Source organism: Sceloporus undulatus, chromosome 1 (assembly GCF_019175285.1).
Source record: "Sceloporus undulatus isolate JIND9_A2432 ecotype Alabama chromosome 1, SceUnd_v1.1, whole genome shotgun sequence".
NCBI lineage: Eukaryota > Metazoa > Chordata > Lepidosauria > Squamata > Phrynosomatidae > Sceloporus > Sceloporus undulatus.
Window position 1 is genome coordinate 14,252,792 of NC_056522.1, and position 17,722 is coordinate 14,270,513.

The following is a 17,722-nucleotide window of genomic DNA, read 5'->3' on the forward strand; positions in this document are numbered from 1 at the left end:
TCAGATTATGGAGCATTTCAGATTTGGAAATGTCTAATAAGAGAGGCTTAACTTGTACATCAGATGCATTTGATGAAGCTGAATTAAGGCTATGAAAGCTTATGCTACCAACTCTTAGTCTCAAAGATGCTACAAGATCCTTTAACAAACTGATCCAAACCAACATGGCTATGTCTTTGTACTCTACCCACATTTGACTGTAAGCAGTTAGAAAAATTCATAACAGACATTCAGCAGCACTGAGACTCCAGTGGGACTTACTGTACTTCTGTATAGACATCCATAGGAAGGCTCTGTTCGGAATTATTTTGCCATTCATCTGCAGTGATGCAATCATACTGAAGTTGATGCAATTTCTCCACGATAAGTCATCTGTGAACTTGTTCCCCTTTGGGTCATTAAATGGGTGTTGGGGAGATTCAAATAGGTTTGCTGTTTTCCTATGGGACTCAAGAGCAAGGTGGGGTAAAAGCTAGGGTCTTTTTCTAGCTACACAAACTCCAGTTGTGTCAGCTAAAGATGCTGTCATCCCTTTAGAGAACTGGAATTGTAATGCAATTAGCTGTCCTCTTGCCCCTTGGTTACACTTGAGGCCTGTTGTTCTCCAGCTTGCTGCTAGATTTGGCAGATTGATAGTTTCACCTGTGAATAAACAGAACAAGATGGGGTTGGGGTGTGTGTGTGTGTGTGTGTGTGTATGTTGCTGCTGCTGCTGATGATTTAAATTCCATAATGAATGACAAAGTTGCTGAGAAAAGAATCTTCTTGCAACAACAACAGCAGCCCAGGGTAATGAGCAATGTAGCCCTCAACAAACTGGGACAGAACCATATTCTCCTACTGTCTTGGTTTTGCAGAACAGTCCCATAATTCTCTGTCGTCCCACTTTTTCAGTTGCTTGTAAAATGTCCCAGTTTCTCTCCCCACCTCCCACTTTCCAACCTTGCCTTCAGCTTGCTTCAGTTGCTACAAACTGAGTTCAAAGTACAGTGGATCCTCTACATTCACTGGGGTTAGGGGCACAGGTCCCCCATGAAACTGGAAAAACTGCAAATAAAAAAAACAGCCCTTTTTAAACTTGAGAGAACACCTCTCTAGAAATCTCTAGGTCCTCCAGCAGAACCTTGTGGTTAGAATCTGCCAGAATGTCTCTGGAGGACCTCGAGATTCCTAGAGAGAACATATTAATCAAATCCGCAAACGTCAAAGGCACAAATGTGGAGGGCCGACTGTACAAAACTAGTTCTTTGTGAGGGGTTTTGGACTACAGTATGTGGCCATGTTCTGGAAAAGTTTATTCCTGACGTTTCAGCAGCACCTGTGGCTGGCATCTTCAGAGAATGAAAGCCTTCGACTGTACAAAAGTAATTTGAACTCAGTTGACTGAAGAGGAGGGGTGGAGTTGTGCCCTTCCCAATAAGCTCAGGCAAAAGCAAACTGCTCAGCCTCTCCTAGTTTGGCTGATGTTCCTCATCAATTTCTTTTTACCTTTTCTTGACCATACTCTGATGGTTGCTTGGCCACATGTGAAACATTAGCTGGTAGGCAGGGCCATAATGTACATAAACTCCACAGTGCCCAGCAAATTATAATAGAGTGAATTTGACTCACAGCAACAAGCTGGCTTATTCATTAAAAGTTTTCTTTCCCCCACCCCACTTCCCCCTGGATTGTGCTATGAAAACTCTGTACTTAGTACAGGGGTTTCACTCATGCATTTGTGTCCCAGCTGATGATGTTTTTTGCAAAGGGCATCAAATGCTCTTCCCTTGCTAGATGGACAACTTATTCTTTGTAGAGAACCAGAAGGACAAAAGAGTCACCAGCAGATGATACAAAGGGCAGAATGACACAAATCACGTGAAGCTGTAGATTTAAGGGCACAAAAAGAAGGAATTTCCAAAAGGACAGTTGTTTTAGTATATTGCAGCAAAACTAACAAAGAGTCTTTTGTGGTACCTTAAACAATAACACATTTATTACAGCAAGAGTTTTTATTACCTATACTGTAGTCCCCTTCCTCAGATGTGGGAAGTGTTATACAGAGATTCAGCTATTTATTTAATTAAATAATGAGCATCCCACCTTTCTCTAATATGGGAGCCAAGGCAGCTTGCAATAGAAGTTGAAAAAATATAGCTAAAACTATATATAATGTATTTTTTTTAAAAGAAAGAAATTAAGCAATCCCATTAAAACATTAATTTTAAAAATTAAGACTTTGTTTATACCCTACCTTTTCCTCAAAATTAGCAGTCAAGGTGGCTTAAATAAATAAATAAATAAATGGCATTCAGAGCATTAGGAAAACACAACAGTATACTTCATTAAAGGTCCCTCTGACCAAAATAGTTAAAAACTGAAGTCTTCCTCATCTGACAAGTCTGAAAGGGTGATGAGACAGACAGAAAGCCCTCTCCTGAAAATTGTACAGGTCTACATGAGAAATCCCACTAATGGTGGGATTGTAGAGCATGAAGTCATAAAGAAATATAAAATCATAGTGATAAGCAGATTGTTAGTTATTTAACTGGAATATTCATCTTTTAGAGGCAGGGATGCTAATTGGATGTTACATCTGGAATGTCAAAATGCCCCTTTCTGTGACTTATCTCTTGCTGGGATATATTTTCAGACTGCCAATGAGAGAATCTTCTCCCTAAATGCTCCTTCTTCTCTACATCTTCAGTTCTAATACATTGGGCAGAAAGTCAGTTAGAACTGTTCTTGACCTGCATGCTAGTTTTGCATCTATAGCTGCCTTCTCAAATGTTGCAAGCCTCAGACAGCTTTGCAGAATCACATTTCCCAAGGTTCATTGTTTAGAAAGCCATGACAGTTATATTGCAGTAGGAAGAATAACATGGAACTATATAATTGTAAAGAGGGCAGTCAGCCCTGAGGATCCAAGCATTCTCCAAATTGATCACTTCAGCTCCAGGCAAGAGGAGAAGGCTATGTGCAAATCTCCAGCTCATCCCTAGTGACTTCACCTGAACTGTGTCCAGTCCTGGGCATCACAGTTCAAGGATATTGACAAGCTGGCATGTTTCCAGAGGAGGTTGACCAAAATGGGGAAAGGTCTAGAAACCATAGCCTATGAGGAGTAGCTTATAGAGCTGGGTATGCTTAGCCTGGGGAAGAGAGGGTTAAGAGGTGACATGATTCAGATATTTAATCTGAAAGGATGCCATACTCAAGATGAAGCAAGCTTGTTTTCTGCTGCTCTGAAGACTAGGACATGGAGCTATGGATTCAAACTACTGAAAAAGAGAGTCCACCTAAACATTAGGAAAAACTTGCGAATGGTAGGAGCCATTCGACAGTGGAATGTGCTGCCTTGGTGTGTGGTAGCCTTCTTCTTTGGAGTTTTTTAAACAAAGGCTGGATGGTCATCTGTAGAGAATGCTTTGATTGTGTAGTCTTGCATGGCAGGAGATTGGATTGGATGGTCCTTGTGGTCTCTTCCAACTCTGTGATTCTGATGCTATGAATGAGAAATCTCCAAGACCATCACTGCCCTGCCCTGGTCATTCTGCCCTGCTTAGGTCTCACAAACTCATAGCTGAATCACTCCACCTGTTATGCAGTTTTTCTCTTTTCCTACTGACTTTACCAAGCATTATCATCCTTTCCAGTGTTTCACATCATCTCATAATGTTTCCAAAGTACAATAACTCAGTTTATTCATCCTGACTTCTCCAAAGTGTTTACACCTGATTTGCTGTAGGACCCATTTATGTTTTTTTTTATCAGTCCATGGTATCTGTAAAACTCTCCTCCAGCACCACATTTCAAATGAATCGACCCCCCCCCCCATCAGTTGTCTTCACTGTTTAGCTTTTACATCCATAAATAGAAATCGGAAATACTATGGCCTGGACAATTCTGATTTTAGTATTTAATGATAGATCTTTACATTTAAATTGACATAAATACTAAATTTGTTTGGGCAACATTTTTATGACCAGTTTAATGTAGGCTTCGTAGAATAATTGTCTCCTTCAGATAACATAATTAAAGATTCATAGTAGTGTAACTAACAATATCCCACCAAAAGCAGGAAGCAGTCAGATCTTTAGAGCTGTCCAAAGGGCCTAAAGCTCAAACTCAGGATGCCAGCAGTGATGATAGGTCAGCACTGAGAAAACTAATTTAAATAGTGCTCTCTTATTTGGAAAAAACACCAGTATCTCACTGTGAAACTAGGGTCAGCCCTCCACAGCAGCAGTATATGCATGTGATGACTGGAGATAACATTGACCTGTGAAGCATTTTGGTCATGAAGATTTGATTAATTTACTCTGTTTTATTTGTTTGACATGCAGCAATGCACGGATGGTTATGAATGGGATCCTGTCATGCAGCGATGCAAAGGTATGGTATGCCAATGAAAATTGTGCATTAATGTATTTATATCTGCCAGACATCCCTAAGTCTGAACTAAAGGGAGGCCTATCTGCATAATGGAATTCCTTCCATAGTCCCCCACCACCACGACTTGAAATTCTTTTTTGATGTTTATGTTGATCTTCAGCGTTAGAGACAGATGTACTTATTGGAGAACTGAACACTACAGCTAACTCCTCAGGTGTACACAGATTATTTTCTTTTCCATTTTAATTTGTATTGAAACTTAGCAAAATTAAATACAAAATTTACAGTTTTCCAATAAATACATGTACATACATTAGTTTTCTAGCTGTCAAGTTAAGATGGCATTCCAAGACTGACATGAGAACCAGGTGCATCTAGGTTACCTCTATTTTTATTAATAAAATAAATACATTGAAACTAATCTGTAAAAATGAAATCATCATGGAGTGCATTCCTTGAATTGTGTACCTATTGTGTCAGGTTTTCTTCATCATTTACTCAAGATGGGATATAAAATGCAAAACCTAGAAAAAATTAAAGCATGAAACTAAGACATTACCCAGTTGTTGTTTCATTTGAGCCCTGTCTTACATTATTGTCCTATAAAAGAATCTTGCAAATGATGTGATTTTTTGGTTTCCCAGTTCTTACATTGAGAAAAATTGTCTTCAACAACAAATAGACAGAGGGTGGCATAAGAATGGTAAAAGTGATTTTTAAAAATTGTTACTGTATTTCCTGTAGTATTGTCACTTTATTGCACACTGGAATTTGGGGAATCCAGGTCCCCTCTGATCTATGAAACTCTCTCAGCCCAACCTACCTCACAGGATTGCTGTGAGAATAAAATGCAGAATAGGAGAACCATGTACTGTTCCTTGATATGACTGGAAGAGAGGCAAGAAATAAATGTAACTGATAAGTAAATATTAAATCACAGTTAATTACATACTGTATTACTGTATATGCCTTACATTTTGACATTAGGCTCCATGTTCCCTGTTCAGAAACAGAAGCATCTCTATAAGAAATATAATACAGTTCGAAATCATTGCTGAATGTTACATGTTCAGTTTGCTAAAGACTACATATAATTATAGAATACCTAGAAAGTTCCCTTTGTGATGCCCATCTCTTCTTGTCACTAACCACAGATATTGATGAATGCGAAATTGTGCCTGATGCATGTAAAGGTGGGATGAAATGTGTGAACCACTTTGGAGGATACCTATGTCTACCCAGAACAGCTCAGATCATTGTGAATAATGGTCAAGAAGAAACAGCACCTGAAACCACTAGTGGCCGAAATGGTAATCTCATCATTCGGCGAACTCCTCCAGATAACACAGCATCACGGATACCATGTGCACCTGGGTACGAAGCAACTGATCACACTACATGCCAAGGTAAGAGAGTCCTTTTACAGATAACTTTACCTCCCGCTGGGGTAAGAAATGCTGAATGTTGGGCACCACAAACTGTTTAAGGAAGCCTGGGTGTTCTGCAGAAAAATGTGATTACAGTCAGCCCTTCTTATACACGGATTTTTTATACACAGATTCAAGCATACACGGTTTGAAAATGTCCCAAAGAAGTATACATTTACCTTGATTTTTCATTTTTTATAAGGAACACCATTTTGCTTTGTCATTATATTTAATGGGACTTGAGCATACACGGATTTTGTTATACACGGGGGAGCTTGGAACCAAACCCCAGCGTATAACAAGGGTCCACTGTACAAGTTTCGAGAAGAGGGGGCTCAGAACCAATGGCTCAGAACCTCCTCTTCTCCAAACTTATAATTCATTTATTTATTTTCAACTGAAAATACTCATGGCAGCTTTCCCCAGCTTGGAGCCCTCCAGATGAACTCCATGATGATTTCCAGTCATCATGGGCTATGCTGGCTGGGCCTCTAATTCAAGCCATCATGTGGTCACCAGGTTGGGGGTGGCTGCTATTCATCATTATAAAATTAAGAAGATTGATTCAACAGGTGAATCCTGACCTGTGACTAGTGGCATCACTAGGCGGGTGCAGGGGGTGTACATTGCACTGGGTGACACCATCGGGGGAGGGGTTGACACTAAAAATATTGTCTATAAAAAAGAAATTTTCAGGGTTCAAGGACTTCTCACATTTACAACCAATATCGAACTAGGATAAAAACATCCCCAAGCAATCAACTAGACGGGCAATGAATGATAGGTCATGTGCCCAGATGCCATCTGCTCCTCCTTTCTATTCAGCCACCATCAAAGCCCTTCCACTTTTGTGAGCAGAAAAAGAAAATAAACCAGTGTAATGCTGCTTCTACTCGGCACTTTGGCTGCCAGTGCAATGACACAACTGAACTGAAATATTGCATCATGGCTGCCAGAGCCTATTCCTGCCCTGAGTTGGGAGCAGGTGAATGGAGAGGGAGGCCTATGGGGTGACACCATGACTTACCATGAATTACTACACTGGGTAATGCCAACCTTAGTGATGCCACTGCCTGTGACTAGTTTGCATGCCAGCCTAAGGGAGTTGATATCAATTATACTACCTCCATTTTGCTTCTTGGATGGTGATGTTGTTTTGATAAACAAGAAAAAGAGTGGGCAAGACAGATATAGGAGAGTCCTACCTTCTAGATTTTATTTCATTAAAAATGTTACAGGTAAGAGAGAGAGAGAAAGAGAGAGTAACATAAACCAACTGAATAACATCAAAAGATGTGTAACAGGACATTTGCAATTTGTGGTCATTTTCTGCCTATCATGTCTTTTCAACTATTAGGTTAAGACATTGGGGCGATACGGAAGATTTCTAACACCAGAAGAGGTAGTATTGATTTAGTAGTAGATTCAATATGGAATTAGCTTCCAAGAACAGAGGTGATATCCAATGGGTTCGTTGGCTTTATCAGTGATGTTTATCAGTTGCTACTGGCCACATGGGACCTCCAGGTTCAAAGGCAATACTCTTGGATGCTACTTGGAGCAGGAGGAAACTAACTGCTGTTGTGCAGGAATATTACTTTAGTGTCTTGTTTAAGCATCTGGCAGGCCAACAGAGTGGCTAACTTGGTCCAATAATGCTGTAATTATGCTCACAAGGCGAGAAAGTAGGAAAAGAAGAAATGCATTCAGCCCCACTTACTGTAGGCCGACATGCTTTTAAAAAAGCACTTGAAAAAATGTGTACTATATTACAGATAAGACTGGAAGGCAGTTTGTGAGGGAGGAAAGATAGTAGTCTTTTAGAATAGTGTGGTGCAGTGTCATTGTACAGCACAACCTAGTGGGAATTTCCTTTGTGTAGCCCTTTTAAAAATGATGATAGCTCAACATAAGTATTTCTGCATCATCATTGAATGGGATGATTGTGAAAGAATAGGATAGCTTCCATTGAATGAGCAGAAGGGTTAAAGATGGTAGGCCTAGAAAATTACCTTCTATTGGGTTGCCAGTTCAGATCATCCCAGCTTCTGAGATTTCTAGGCTGAAATTTGAGATCTAGGATGCCCCCTGGTGATTTCAGTAAGTGTTATGCATTCAAATGTAAGAATTGTTCAACAATTTAATACGCTGCCTTGGATTGATGGAGTCTTGTACTTTGGAGACTTTTAAACAGAGGCTGTTTGTCAGGAATGGCCATCTGTCAGGAATGCTTTGATTCTTTGTTTCTGCATAGTACTTGGATTGGATGGCACTTATGGTATCGTTCACCTATAGGAGTCTATGTTTCTAAGTTCCAACCACAGTTGCTCACAGCTTGCCATTCAAACAAACATACATACACAGAAAGTATTTTCCTGTAGCCTATTTTCCTTCTAGCTAAAAAAAAAAGATGAACAGCAGAGAGGAGGGTGAGCCCTGAAACCAGGCTGGTTGAGTGGGAAGGTAGAAACTAGTTGAGTAAATACACAGACACCCTGGAAGAGCTTGGCAAGCTGAAGCAACAATTCCAATAAACCTTGCAAATTGTCGCAATGTGTTACACTGCTAGATAAAGTGGAACTTTATGTACAGTTCTGTCTTATTGCCTGGAGATGGGCCCACCAAAATAAGAAAATTTGTACCCATGAAAATTGGAGATCTGGAAACCCTAGCCTTATATTGAGTGAGGCCATTGGTCCATTGAGCACTCTATTACCTACACCAGGCATCGGCAACCTATGGGCCGCGGGCCGGATCCGGCCCGCGGGCACCATAGGAGCAGCCCCAGGCTGACCCTGCCGCCGATTGCCGCCGATTGGGGCCGCCGGAGCGCTCCTTTCCCCCGCCCCCTGGGACAGCCTCTGGCCTCCCAAGGGGGCGGGGGAAGCGCTGGGGCCTCCAAAGCGCTCCTTTCCCCCGCCCCCTGGGATGGCCTCTGGCCTCCCAAGGGGGCGGGGGAAGCGATGGGGCCACCGGAGCGCTCCTTTCCCCCGCCCCTTGGGACGGCCTCTGGCCTCCCAAGGGGGCAGGGAAAGCGATGGGGCCGCCGAAGCGCTCCTTTCCTCCGCCCCCTGAGACGGCCTCTGGCCTTCCGGGGGGGGAAGCGCTGGGGAAGAAGGAGGAAGGAAGGAGGAGGAGGGAGGGAGGGAGGAGGAAAGATGAAGAAGAGGAGGAAGAAGGAGGAAGGAAGGAAGGAGCAGGAGGGAGGGAAGGAGGAGGAAGGATGAAGAAGAGGAGGAGGAAGGAAGGAAGGAAGGAAGGAAGGAAGGAAGGAAGGAGCAGGAGGAGGAGGGAGGGAGGGAAGGATGAAGAAGAGGAGGAAGAAGGAGGAAGGAAGGAGCAGGAGGAGGAGGAGGAAGATGAAGACATGCCGTCTTTCTGCAGGTGAGACAGTGTGACTTTCCAAAGTGCATTTTTGTGTATTTTCAGTGCTTTCAATGCTAAAAGGTCTGCTTTTACAATGAGAGTGGTAGTGATGATGATATGTCAGTTTGTGGGACATGCAGTCTTTCTGAAGGTGAGACAGTGTGACTTTCCAAAGTGCATTTCTCTGTATTTTCAGTGCTTTCAATGCGAAAAGGTCTGCTTTAACAATGAGAGTGGTTTCGGCCATCCCCTTCGGCCAAAAGGGCTCCTTGGAGCCCGTTCGGCCAAAGGAAGGGGCCAAGGAGGAGAGGGCAGGCACACGCCTCCTCCTCCCCGCAGGGCTTTGGCAGCCCTGAGGTGTCCTTTGGAGGATACCTCAGGCCTGGCAAAGCCCCGAGGACAGGAGCAGGGGCCGCGCGCCTGTTGCTCCTGCCCCTCACGGGCCCTTACTGGTTCTGAGAGGCAGCTGGGGGCCACAGAAGGGCAGGAGGAGCAGGCGCGCGCCTGTCACCCCCTCTCCCAATCCCCCCCTTTCTAGCTGTCTCTCAGACAGCGGGAGGTTGGGAAAGGGAGCAGAGAAAGCCCCGCCCCAGAGGGCGGAAGCTCCGCCCCCGGCACACAGCCCCGCCCCCAGAGGGTGGAAGCTCCACCCCCAGCATGCGGCCCCGCGCCCAGAGGGTGGAAGCTCCCGCCCCCCTTCGGCCCCCCAGTTGTCTGAGGGACAGCAACCCGGCCCCCGGCTCAAAAAGGTTGCCAACCCCTGACCTACACTGACTAGCAGTGGGTTTCCAGGTTGCAATATTTTTCAGTCCTGAAGTCCCTAGGATAGAATCCAAAACCTTCTACACACAATGCATGTGCTCTACTATTGCACCACAACCCTTTGCATGCTTACTTGCTTATTTATTTATTCATTCATTCATTTTTGTGGTATTTATATCCCGCCTTCCTCCCAAAATGGCATTCAAGGCGGCTGATTTTGATTTAGGGGAGATTAGAACTTCTGTTGCTGTTTTTTATTTAGGGTAGATGAGAAGCCGGAGAGAAGAAATTATATCAGAGGTTGTTGTTGCTTTGTGACTTCAAGTCATTTCCATCCTATGGCAACCTTAAGGTGAACTTGTCATGCGTTATCTGGGGCTGAGAGTGATTCATCCAAGGTCACCCAATGGGTTTCCATGGCTGACTGGGGATCAAACTCTGATCTCCAGAGTAGTATTCCAATGCTTAAACCAGTGGTAAAGCAAAAGAGCAGGTTGAGTTGTTATGATTATAGAAACTAGTAGATGTAAAAACAGGGCATTAACAATATAGGGTTAGAAATCAGAAAAAAGATTAAATATAAAAAATTAATATTTAAGATATAAATAAATAATGAAATAAGTCATAATTTTCAAAATTGCTTCATGGACAGTGAAACAGTATTGAGTTTACAGCTGTCAAGAATGTAGGATTTTTTCAAATCAACACAATATTATCCTCATTTCAAGGAATGCAAATCTGAAAATGGTAAAATTGTGTACACATGTGATCAGAGAAATACTCATTTCATCTCTATCCCATCTTTCTTCCAATCAGTTCATGACAATGCAGAAAAGTCTCACTTACAGGTGGGAACAAGGGTTTAATAAGACAAAGACACTCAATTTTGATATATGATGTAATAATCTTTGCCTGCATTAGGCATCAGCCATAGCAATTTCTGCATACAAAATAACCCAGAAGGTAGAGTTTATCCCAGGAAACATGTAATGTAGCTTAGAATATTGTGGTTGCTGTGTTCCTTCAGGTCATTTCCAACTTATGGCAACCCTAAGGCAAACCTATAATTCGGTTTGCTTGGTAGATTTGTTCAGAGGAGGTTTGCCATTGCTTTCCCCTGAGAGCATGTGACTTGCCCAAGGTCACCCAGTGGGTTTCATGGCTGAGTGGGAAATCAAACCTTAGGCCCGATACATACCTTCTTGAAGGTCCAGGCTCATGGTGGCGGTTTCTCTGCTGGAGGGAAGCCGCAGCCGCCAAACCTAACCCTAATGCTGGTGTTGGTATGCCGCTTGTTGGCAGTTTGTACCGCACCTTAGTCTCCAGAGCTGTAGCCCATTAGTACATTGGAAAAAATAATTTTTAAAAACCTACGCAATACAAATCTTTTAGTATGACACTATCATACCCTTCAGCGTTACACAGACATTTCACAAACTAGGACACACGTGGCCAAGCAACATCAGAGTTTGGTCAAGATGGCAAAAGTTATTAATTGAAGATGAACAGAAAACTAGGAGCAGCTGTAGAAGTTTTCTTTTGCCTGAGGCTACAGGGAAGAACTAATTGACTGCAACTACTTCCATATTTCAGCTCAGTTTTCAGCAACTGAAGTAAGCTGAGGACAAAGTGGGAAAGTGAGAGGAGAGAGAGAGAGAGAGAGACTGGGACATTTTTTAAGGTTTAAAATGTAGGACAACAGAAGACTAATTGTGACTGTCCCTGCCAAATCAGGACAGTTGGAAGCTATGCTCTTCTCTAAATTTTCTTTAACCTGGTGCCTTCCAGACGTGTTGGACTACAACTTCCAGCACTTCCCTTTGGGAATTGTTTTCTAACATATAAGGAGAGCACTAGGATTGGAGGTCTGGTCTAAAACACTGGCTTACTTTGCTGTACTTTCTGCAGCTACCATGATCATTCAAAAATCTTCCTCTCTCCCCCAAACTGCACCTAAATCCAAGTAGAATAGATCCACTGAATCCAGGGAATTTACAGAAATGTTGACTTAAACCAAGTTCCCGTTTGATTCAGTGAGTTGGGAAGAACATTTGAATGTTGGCCTCAGTATCCAAGAATTCTTTTGTCTTTCTGACTCACCATATTCCAGGATGCTGTTCTGATAAAATCTGTGTACTTAGTCAATGGCACTGAAAGATTGTTAGTGCGAACAACATCATTTTTCCTAAGGGAGCTGTTGGCTCTAGCCTGTGTCTAAAAGGGGAAGGCACAAGTCCAGGTCTAAAGTTGATGGAAAGTAAATCAAGGCGTTACAAATCATGCCTGTTTTATAAAAAATATAAAATCTAATAGAGTTGCAGTAGAGATACAGTAAGGCCATTGACTAGATAACTAGATTATATCAGAATAGCATAGTCCAGTGATTCCCAAATCTTGGTCCTCCGGATGTTTTGGACTTCAGCTCCCAGAATTCCGTGCTGTTAACCAGTTTGGAACTTCTGGAAACTGAAGTCCAAAACATCTGGAGGACCAAAGTTTGGGAACCACTGGCATAATCCAATATATCTGACACGGTGTTCCCTAGTTTTTAGCAGTATTCTGGTGGGGGAAGGGGGTATGTGTGTGTACATTATAGATAGAAAGCCAGCATGGCACAGTGGTTTGAACATTGGACTTTGGAGATCAGGGTTCGGTTCCTGCTCAGCCATGGAAAGCCACTGGGTGATCTTGGGTGAGTCACATACTCTTAGCCCCAGGAAACCCCATGATAGGTTCATCTTAGGGTTGCCATAAGTGGGAAATGACTTAAAGGAACAAAACAACAATAATACAGTACGTATGTATTGTATGTTTACTTTGAAATAAATTTAAAATAACAAATGTGTAAAAGCAGCATATATGTATATGTGTGTGTATACACACACACACATGTACACGCGCATACACACACACACACACACACACAGAGTTGATGATCTCCAGGCTGGTTCTCAATACCACCCACACCATTTCATACCACCTATCACCTTCTTGTCCAATCAGAAGACAACCAAGGTTGTTTGGACAGCTTATACTTCGCATGCAAAAGGTCTCAGGTTAACTCCAACCATCTCCAATCGAAAGGAGCTCTATGGCTAAGAGTTGGCAGAGCAGACAAACAGATGAACAATTCATTTGATCTGGTATAAAGCAGGTTCTTGCTTTTGGTTTCTAAAAGCTCAAAGTGCACCAAATCTGCTGGAAATTAGTTGGTCTGTTTGAAATATGTTGATCAGAACGGAGACTGCAGTGAAAAAAATCAGAAGAGAACTGGGACTGGGAAGGGCAGCTATTAAAGAACTAGACAAGATCCTCAAGTGCAAAGATACGACACTGAAAACTAAAGTGAGAATTGCTGAAACAAGGTATTCTCCATCACCAAGCATGGATGTGAGAGCGTGTCAGTGAAGAAAGCAGACAAAAACAAAATCAACTCATTTGAGATGTGGTGCTGGAGAAGAGTGCTGAGGATACTGTGGATAGCCAAAATGACAAACAGATGGGACCTAGAACAAATCAAGCCTGAACTCTCCTTGGAAGCCAAAATGGTCGAATTGAGGCTGTTATTTGGGCATATCATGAGAAGGCATAACCCATTAGAAAAGACAATAATCCTTGGAAAGGTAGCAGGCAGTAGAAAGAGAGGAAGAGCACATGCCAAATAGATAGACTCATCTGGGGAGGCCACGGGCCTGACTCTGCAGTTGAGGACAGGGAGTCTTGGAGATATCTCATTCATAGGGTTGCCATAAGTCAAGGCCAACTCAAAGGCAGTTAACAATATAAGCCTGTTTTCCCAGCTACCCCAGCATGTTAAAAAGCATGGATCTATAAATTTGACCACCAAAAGAAAAATCATAAGGAAAGTGAAGGCTGGTGAAAGTAAAAGTAATCCCTGGGTGCATTTTAGGAGCAGCCTTCAAGTGGTCTCTAGAAAGTTCAAAATGTTTTTGTCTAGGCTTACCTAACCTGGTTTTTTTTCTTTCACATGTGCATATTGTTAGTTTTGAATAAAACTGTTCTTTGTTGTAGTGCAGGGAACTCTCCCTGTTCTTTCCATGTTCTTTCGATCTCTGGTACAAACATTTCTCTTAAGTAATGCCCAGGAACACATCAGCTTCATTAACTGAAATATGCTTGTAGTTATTCCAGCGCAGTGCTACAGTGGGCTTCCAGCAAAAGACTCCTGTGGCACCTTAAGAGACTAGAAAAATTATGATGGCATACATTTCTTATAGTATCTCAAAGGCAAGCTGGAACCTTGGCCAAGAACACTCTTGCTAGAGGGTATTGGCAGTGAAGATATCCTGCAAAAATTTGTTGCACATCTTCCCTTTAGTGCATAATAGATGAACCAGAAGTAGTACTATTTTTGCTGTCCTAGACAAGTAGGCAAATAAACAGGTTTACCAAGCTTCCAATGGGACAAGCCACATGGCTAGTATGCTTGTGCTCAGCTTAGCAGTTCATCTGCCCTATATTGTGTGTATCATCACCCCTTTGTTCCTGATCTTCTGGTAAAAAAATCCATTCAGTTTGGGCCTAATGAGTCATATTATTGAGAAAAAAGTTTGAGGTCTGTAGAAATCAGTGGTGGTTTTGGCAGTGTTTTCTTTTTCATCGTAACAATTCCATCAAAAGTGTTTAAGCTCTGATTCATAAAATAAACTTATAACAGCATCCATTAATGCTAACATAATTTGAGAATGACTTGTTTGTCAGTAAATGAGGTTGGCACTGTTTGTATGAATACTGAGAAGGGATCTGCAATGATTTAATACAGCTCATCTTAATTATATCCACTTAACCACTATTTAATATAATTATGTGGGGAGGACTTCTTCTTCTTCTTCTTCTTCTTCTTCTTCTTCTTCTTCGGTTTAAGCCAGAGAAGGAAAATAATGAATTACTTGAGTTTTGGAAGATGGGTTTGCTGACGTTTGTTTGAATCCCGCATTGGCTTGTCTTAGGCAAGTGTTTATGAATCAAAAGTGGAATTTGGCTCCAGGAGTTTTCGTTCACTAAAACAATACACACCGAAGAAACAGATGTCAAAATAAACTATTTATACAAACAATAAAAGAGGAAAAGAGTCTCCAGAGTCTACATCAGTGTTGTAAGCCTTACTCCTGATGGTAACAAACAAACAAAAATTAACATTGCTAATACCCTGGAAATATTGGCCTGGAGAGGTAGAGATGAAGATATATTCATATGAATGTTGTTCACTAGCTAACATTTTAAAAACAATGGCGCACAGGACTACAAAACAGGAGCTTGTTCCCTTTGGCTGGCTGGCCAAAGGGGACGAGCTCCTGTTTCCTAGCCCCGCACGCGGGTGCGCAAACAGGACGAGCATGTGCTCTGCCGGCCCAGGCAATGCTGCGCGCTGCCCGGTAGGAGGAGGGCGGTGCTGCCGAGGAGGAGGAGGGTGGTGCGGCCAAGGAGGAGGGCGGCGCAGCTGAGGAGGAGGAGGTGGGTGGCCGGCCAGCTGCATTAGCGGCCGCGGCAATGGCCACATGAGGGGGCCTGGCCTGGAGGCTGGGACAAAGGCCGGGATTGGGGGGGACCCGGGCCGGGGCAGGCGGGGCCCCCCAAAAGCGGGATTGTCCTGGGGGCCGCCGGGATATGGCATCCCTAGACAATGGGGAAATAGAAATAGTAAAAGAATTCTCATACCTGGGATCAAACATGGATAGGAACAGAGACTGCCGCCAGGAAGCTTCCAAAATATACTCATTCATTACAGCTCTAATGCAACTTATTCAAACCAAGTATTTAATCCAAATTTTACAATATACACATTGCAAGCTTTTGAAGCTCCATTGGCTTCTTCAGCAGACAAGGTGTTAAAAACCACACAGGAAAACCAAACAGAAAAAGCCAGTGGAGCTTTGAAAGCTTGCAACAGTATATTGTGCATTTTGTTTGTCTCAATAAAGGTATCTCTGTTTGGTGGATTTCTGGTGTTATTGGATTTGCTATATGGCCAACACGGCTACTCTTGGGTGTGAGCTTAGCGAGATTATTCAAAGGGCAATATTCAGGCTACTCATCAGTAATTCTCTAGTCATGCTCAGCAGGAAACAATTAAACAGGCAGGACCTACCAATGGGAAACTTTTAATTGAAGACATAAAAGTTCTTGAAAGCTTTGGTAGCATTCTACTTGTCCCTGTTAAAGAACATTGTGCTTCCATTGTGTTATTTCATAAAAATTACGCCTTTGGAGACATTAGAGACAACACAGAAAACACTAGAATACAGTGGAGTGACAAATTCATCTGAATTACTTGGAATGTGGGAAGTGAGCAAGCAAAGTGTGGCAATTAATGGAATTAACCCAGGACATTATAGCAGCCAAAGACTTGGAGGGTTTGCCAGTGACAAGATTGTAGGCTCTTTGTAAGCCATTGCTTTCAGAATATGTTTCTCATAGTTGAAATCTACGATGAGGTTTTCCATCTCAATTCTCCTTCTTTCAAAATTATGTGTCCTAGTAATCAGAATGGATAAGTATAAAATTATGATGTGCATACTCAGGAAGGTATATTGAAGAAGCCTGATGTATCTTGAAGAGTTCCGCTCTACCTTACTCAATGTGTGTTGACTGAACTAAAAATACAAAAGGGATTTGCAAATTATAGAGCAATTGGGCAGCTTGGCTTCCATGTGGTGATTATAAAATAGCTTCTACACCAATTAACATTTTTGCGGGGGGTTTTGTGCTGCCATGTTGTTGATCTCAAACCATGGTAAAAGTGGTTTTCCTTGTTTATAAGTATAGTGGGGAGATAAGCGTTTTTATTACATGTAATTAGACAGCAAAAATGCTTTACTTTAAAGCTCAGGAAAGGAAAGCTGCATGTGTTTGACACTTACTTTGGGAAATTGTAGTATTAAGAGGTTCAAGTGTTCTTGAGAACTTTCAAGGTCTTTCCTCCCAAAATGGAAGCTAGAGATCTGTTAACAGAGTAAGGGCAGAAGGGACAATTGCTAAGTGAGGGCATTTCAGAGACTGAAAGGTTACTGTTTTCTAACTTTATTTCCCAGAGTCCTCCCAGTGGCCATGCTGACTAGGGGATTCTGGGATTTGTGGGTCAAAAAAGAAAACCTTTCTGTCTAAAGGCTTTATGATCGCATACCCTCCAAATGACCTGATTTGGTAGGGACAGTCCCAATTAAACCTGTGTGGCCCTGCTTTTTCATCTGTGTGCATCATGTACCGGCTTCTCTCTTCTCCCACATTTTCCCCTTTTCCTCTTCTTAGTTGCTGCAAACTAAGTTCAAAGTGCACAAATAGTTTGCTCTCAATTAACCCAGCAGGAGAGAGTGGAGAGGAAGGGGTGGGATCTTGTCCTTCCCTATAGATGCAGGAAAAAACAAACTACAGCTTCTCCCAACTTGCGTGTTCTTCACTAATAACCTTTACCACCTTGACCACACTCTGATGTTGGTTGACCAGACATGTCCTGGTTTTTACCTTTGCAGTGTTAGAGAGCATGAGATCCCATGACTTTTAAGCTAATATAAAACTGATCTGTTTTGTGGGAAAGGCATTGCTGGCTTAAGCCTCAAAGCTGAAAATGCATACAGGTTGTGTACCCTTATATCTAAAATGCTTGAGACAAGAAGTGTTCTGTATTTTTTATCTTTTAGGATTTTGGAATACCTGGATAGGCAGGCAGGCAGGCAGACAGACATAGATAAAACATAAAGAGGCTGGAGAGACTGCAGATCTATAAAAAGGTGAAAAGCAAGGATTCTGCCCATTGAGCCTTCTATGGATCA

At 42.3% G+C, this 17,722-nt stretch overlaps 1 protein-coding gene across 4 annotated transcripts in view; it reads left to right on the top strand.

The window, feature by feature from the left end:
- Positions 1-17,722, top strand: part of EFEMP1 (EGF containing fibulin extracellular matrix protein 1) — a 92,857-nt gene that overhangs the window by 21,026 nt on the left and 54,109 nt on the right. For all 4 annotated transcript variants that reach the window (XM_042476883.1, XM_042476874.1, XM_042476865.1 and 1 more), the window contains 2 exons: positions 4,329-4,377; positions 5,532-5,783. In XM_042476883.1, the coding sequence (XP_042332817.1) occupies positions 4,329-4,377; positions 5,532-5,783 (301 nt within the window). The remainder of the gene's footprint in view (positions 1-4,328; positions 4,378-5,531; positions 5,784-17,722) is intronic.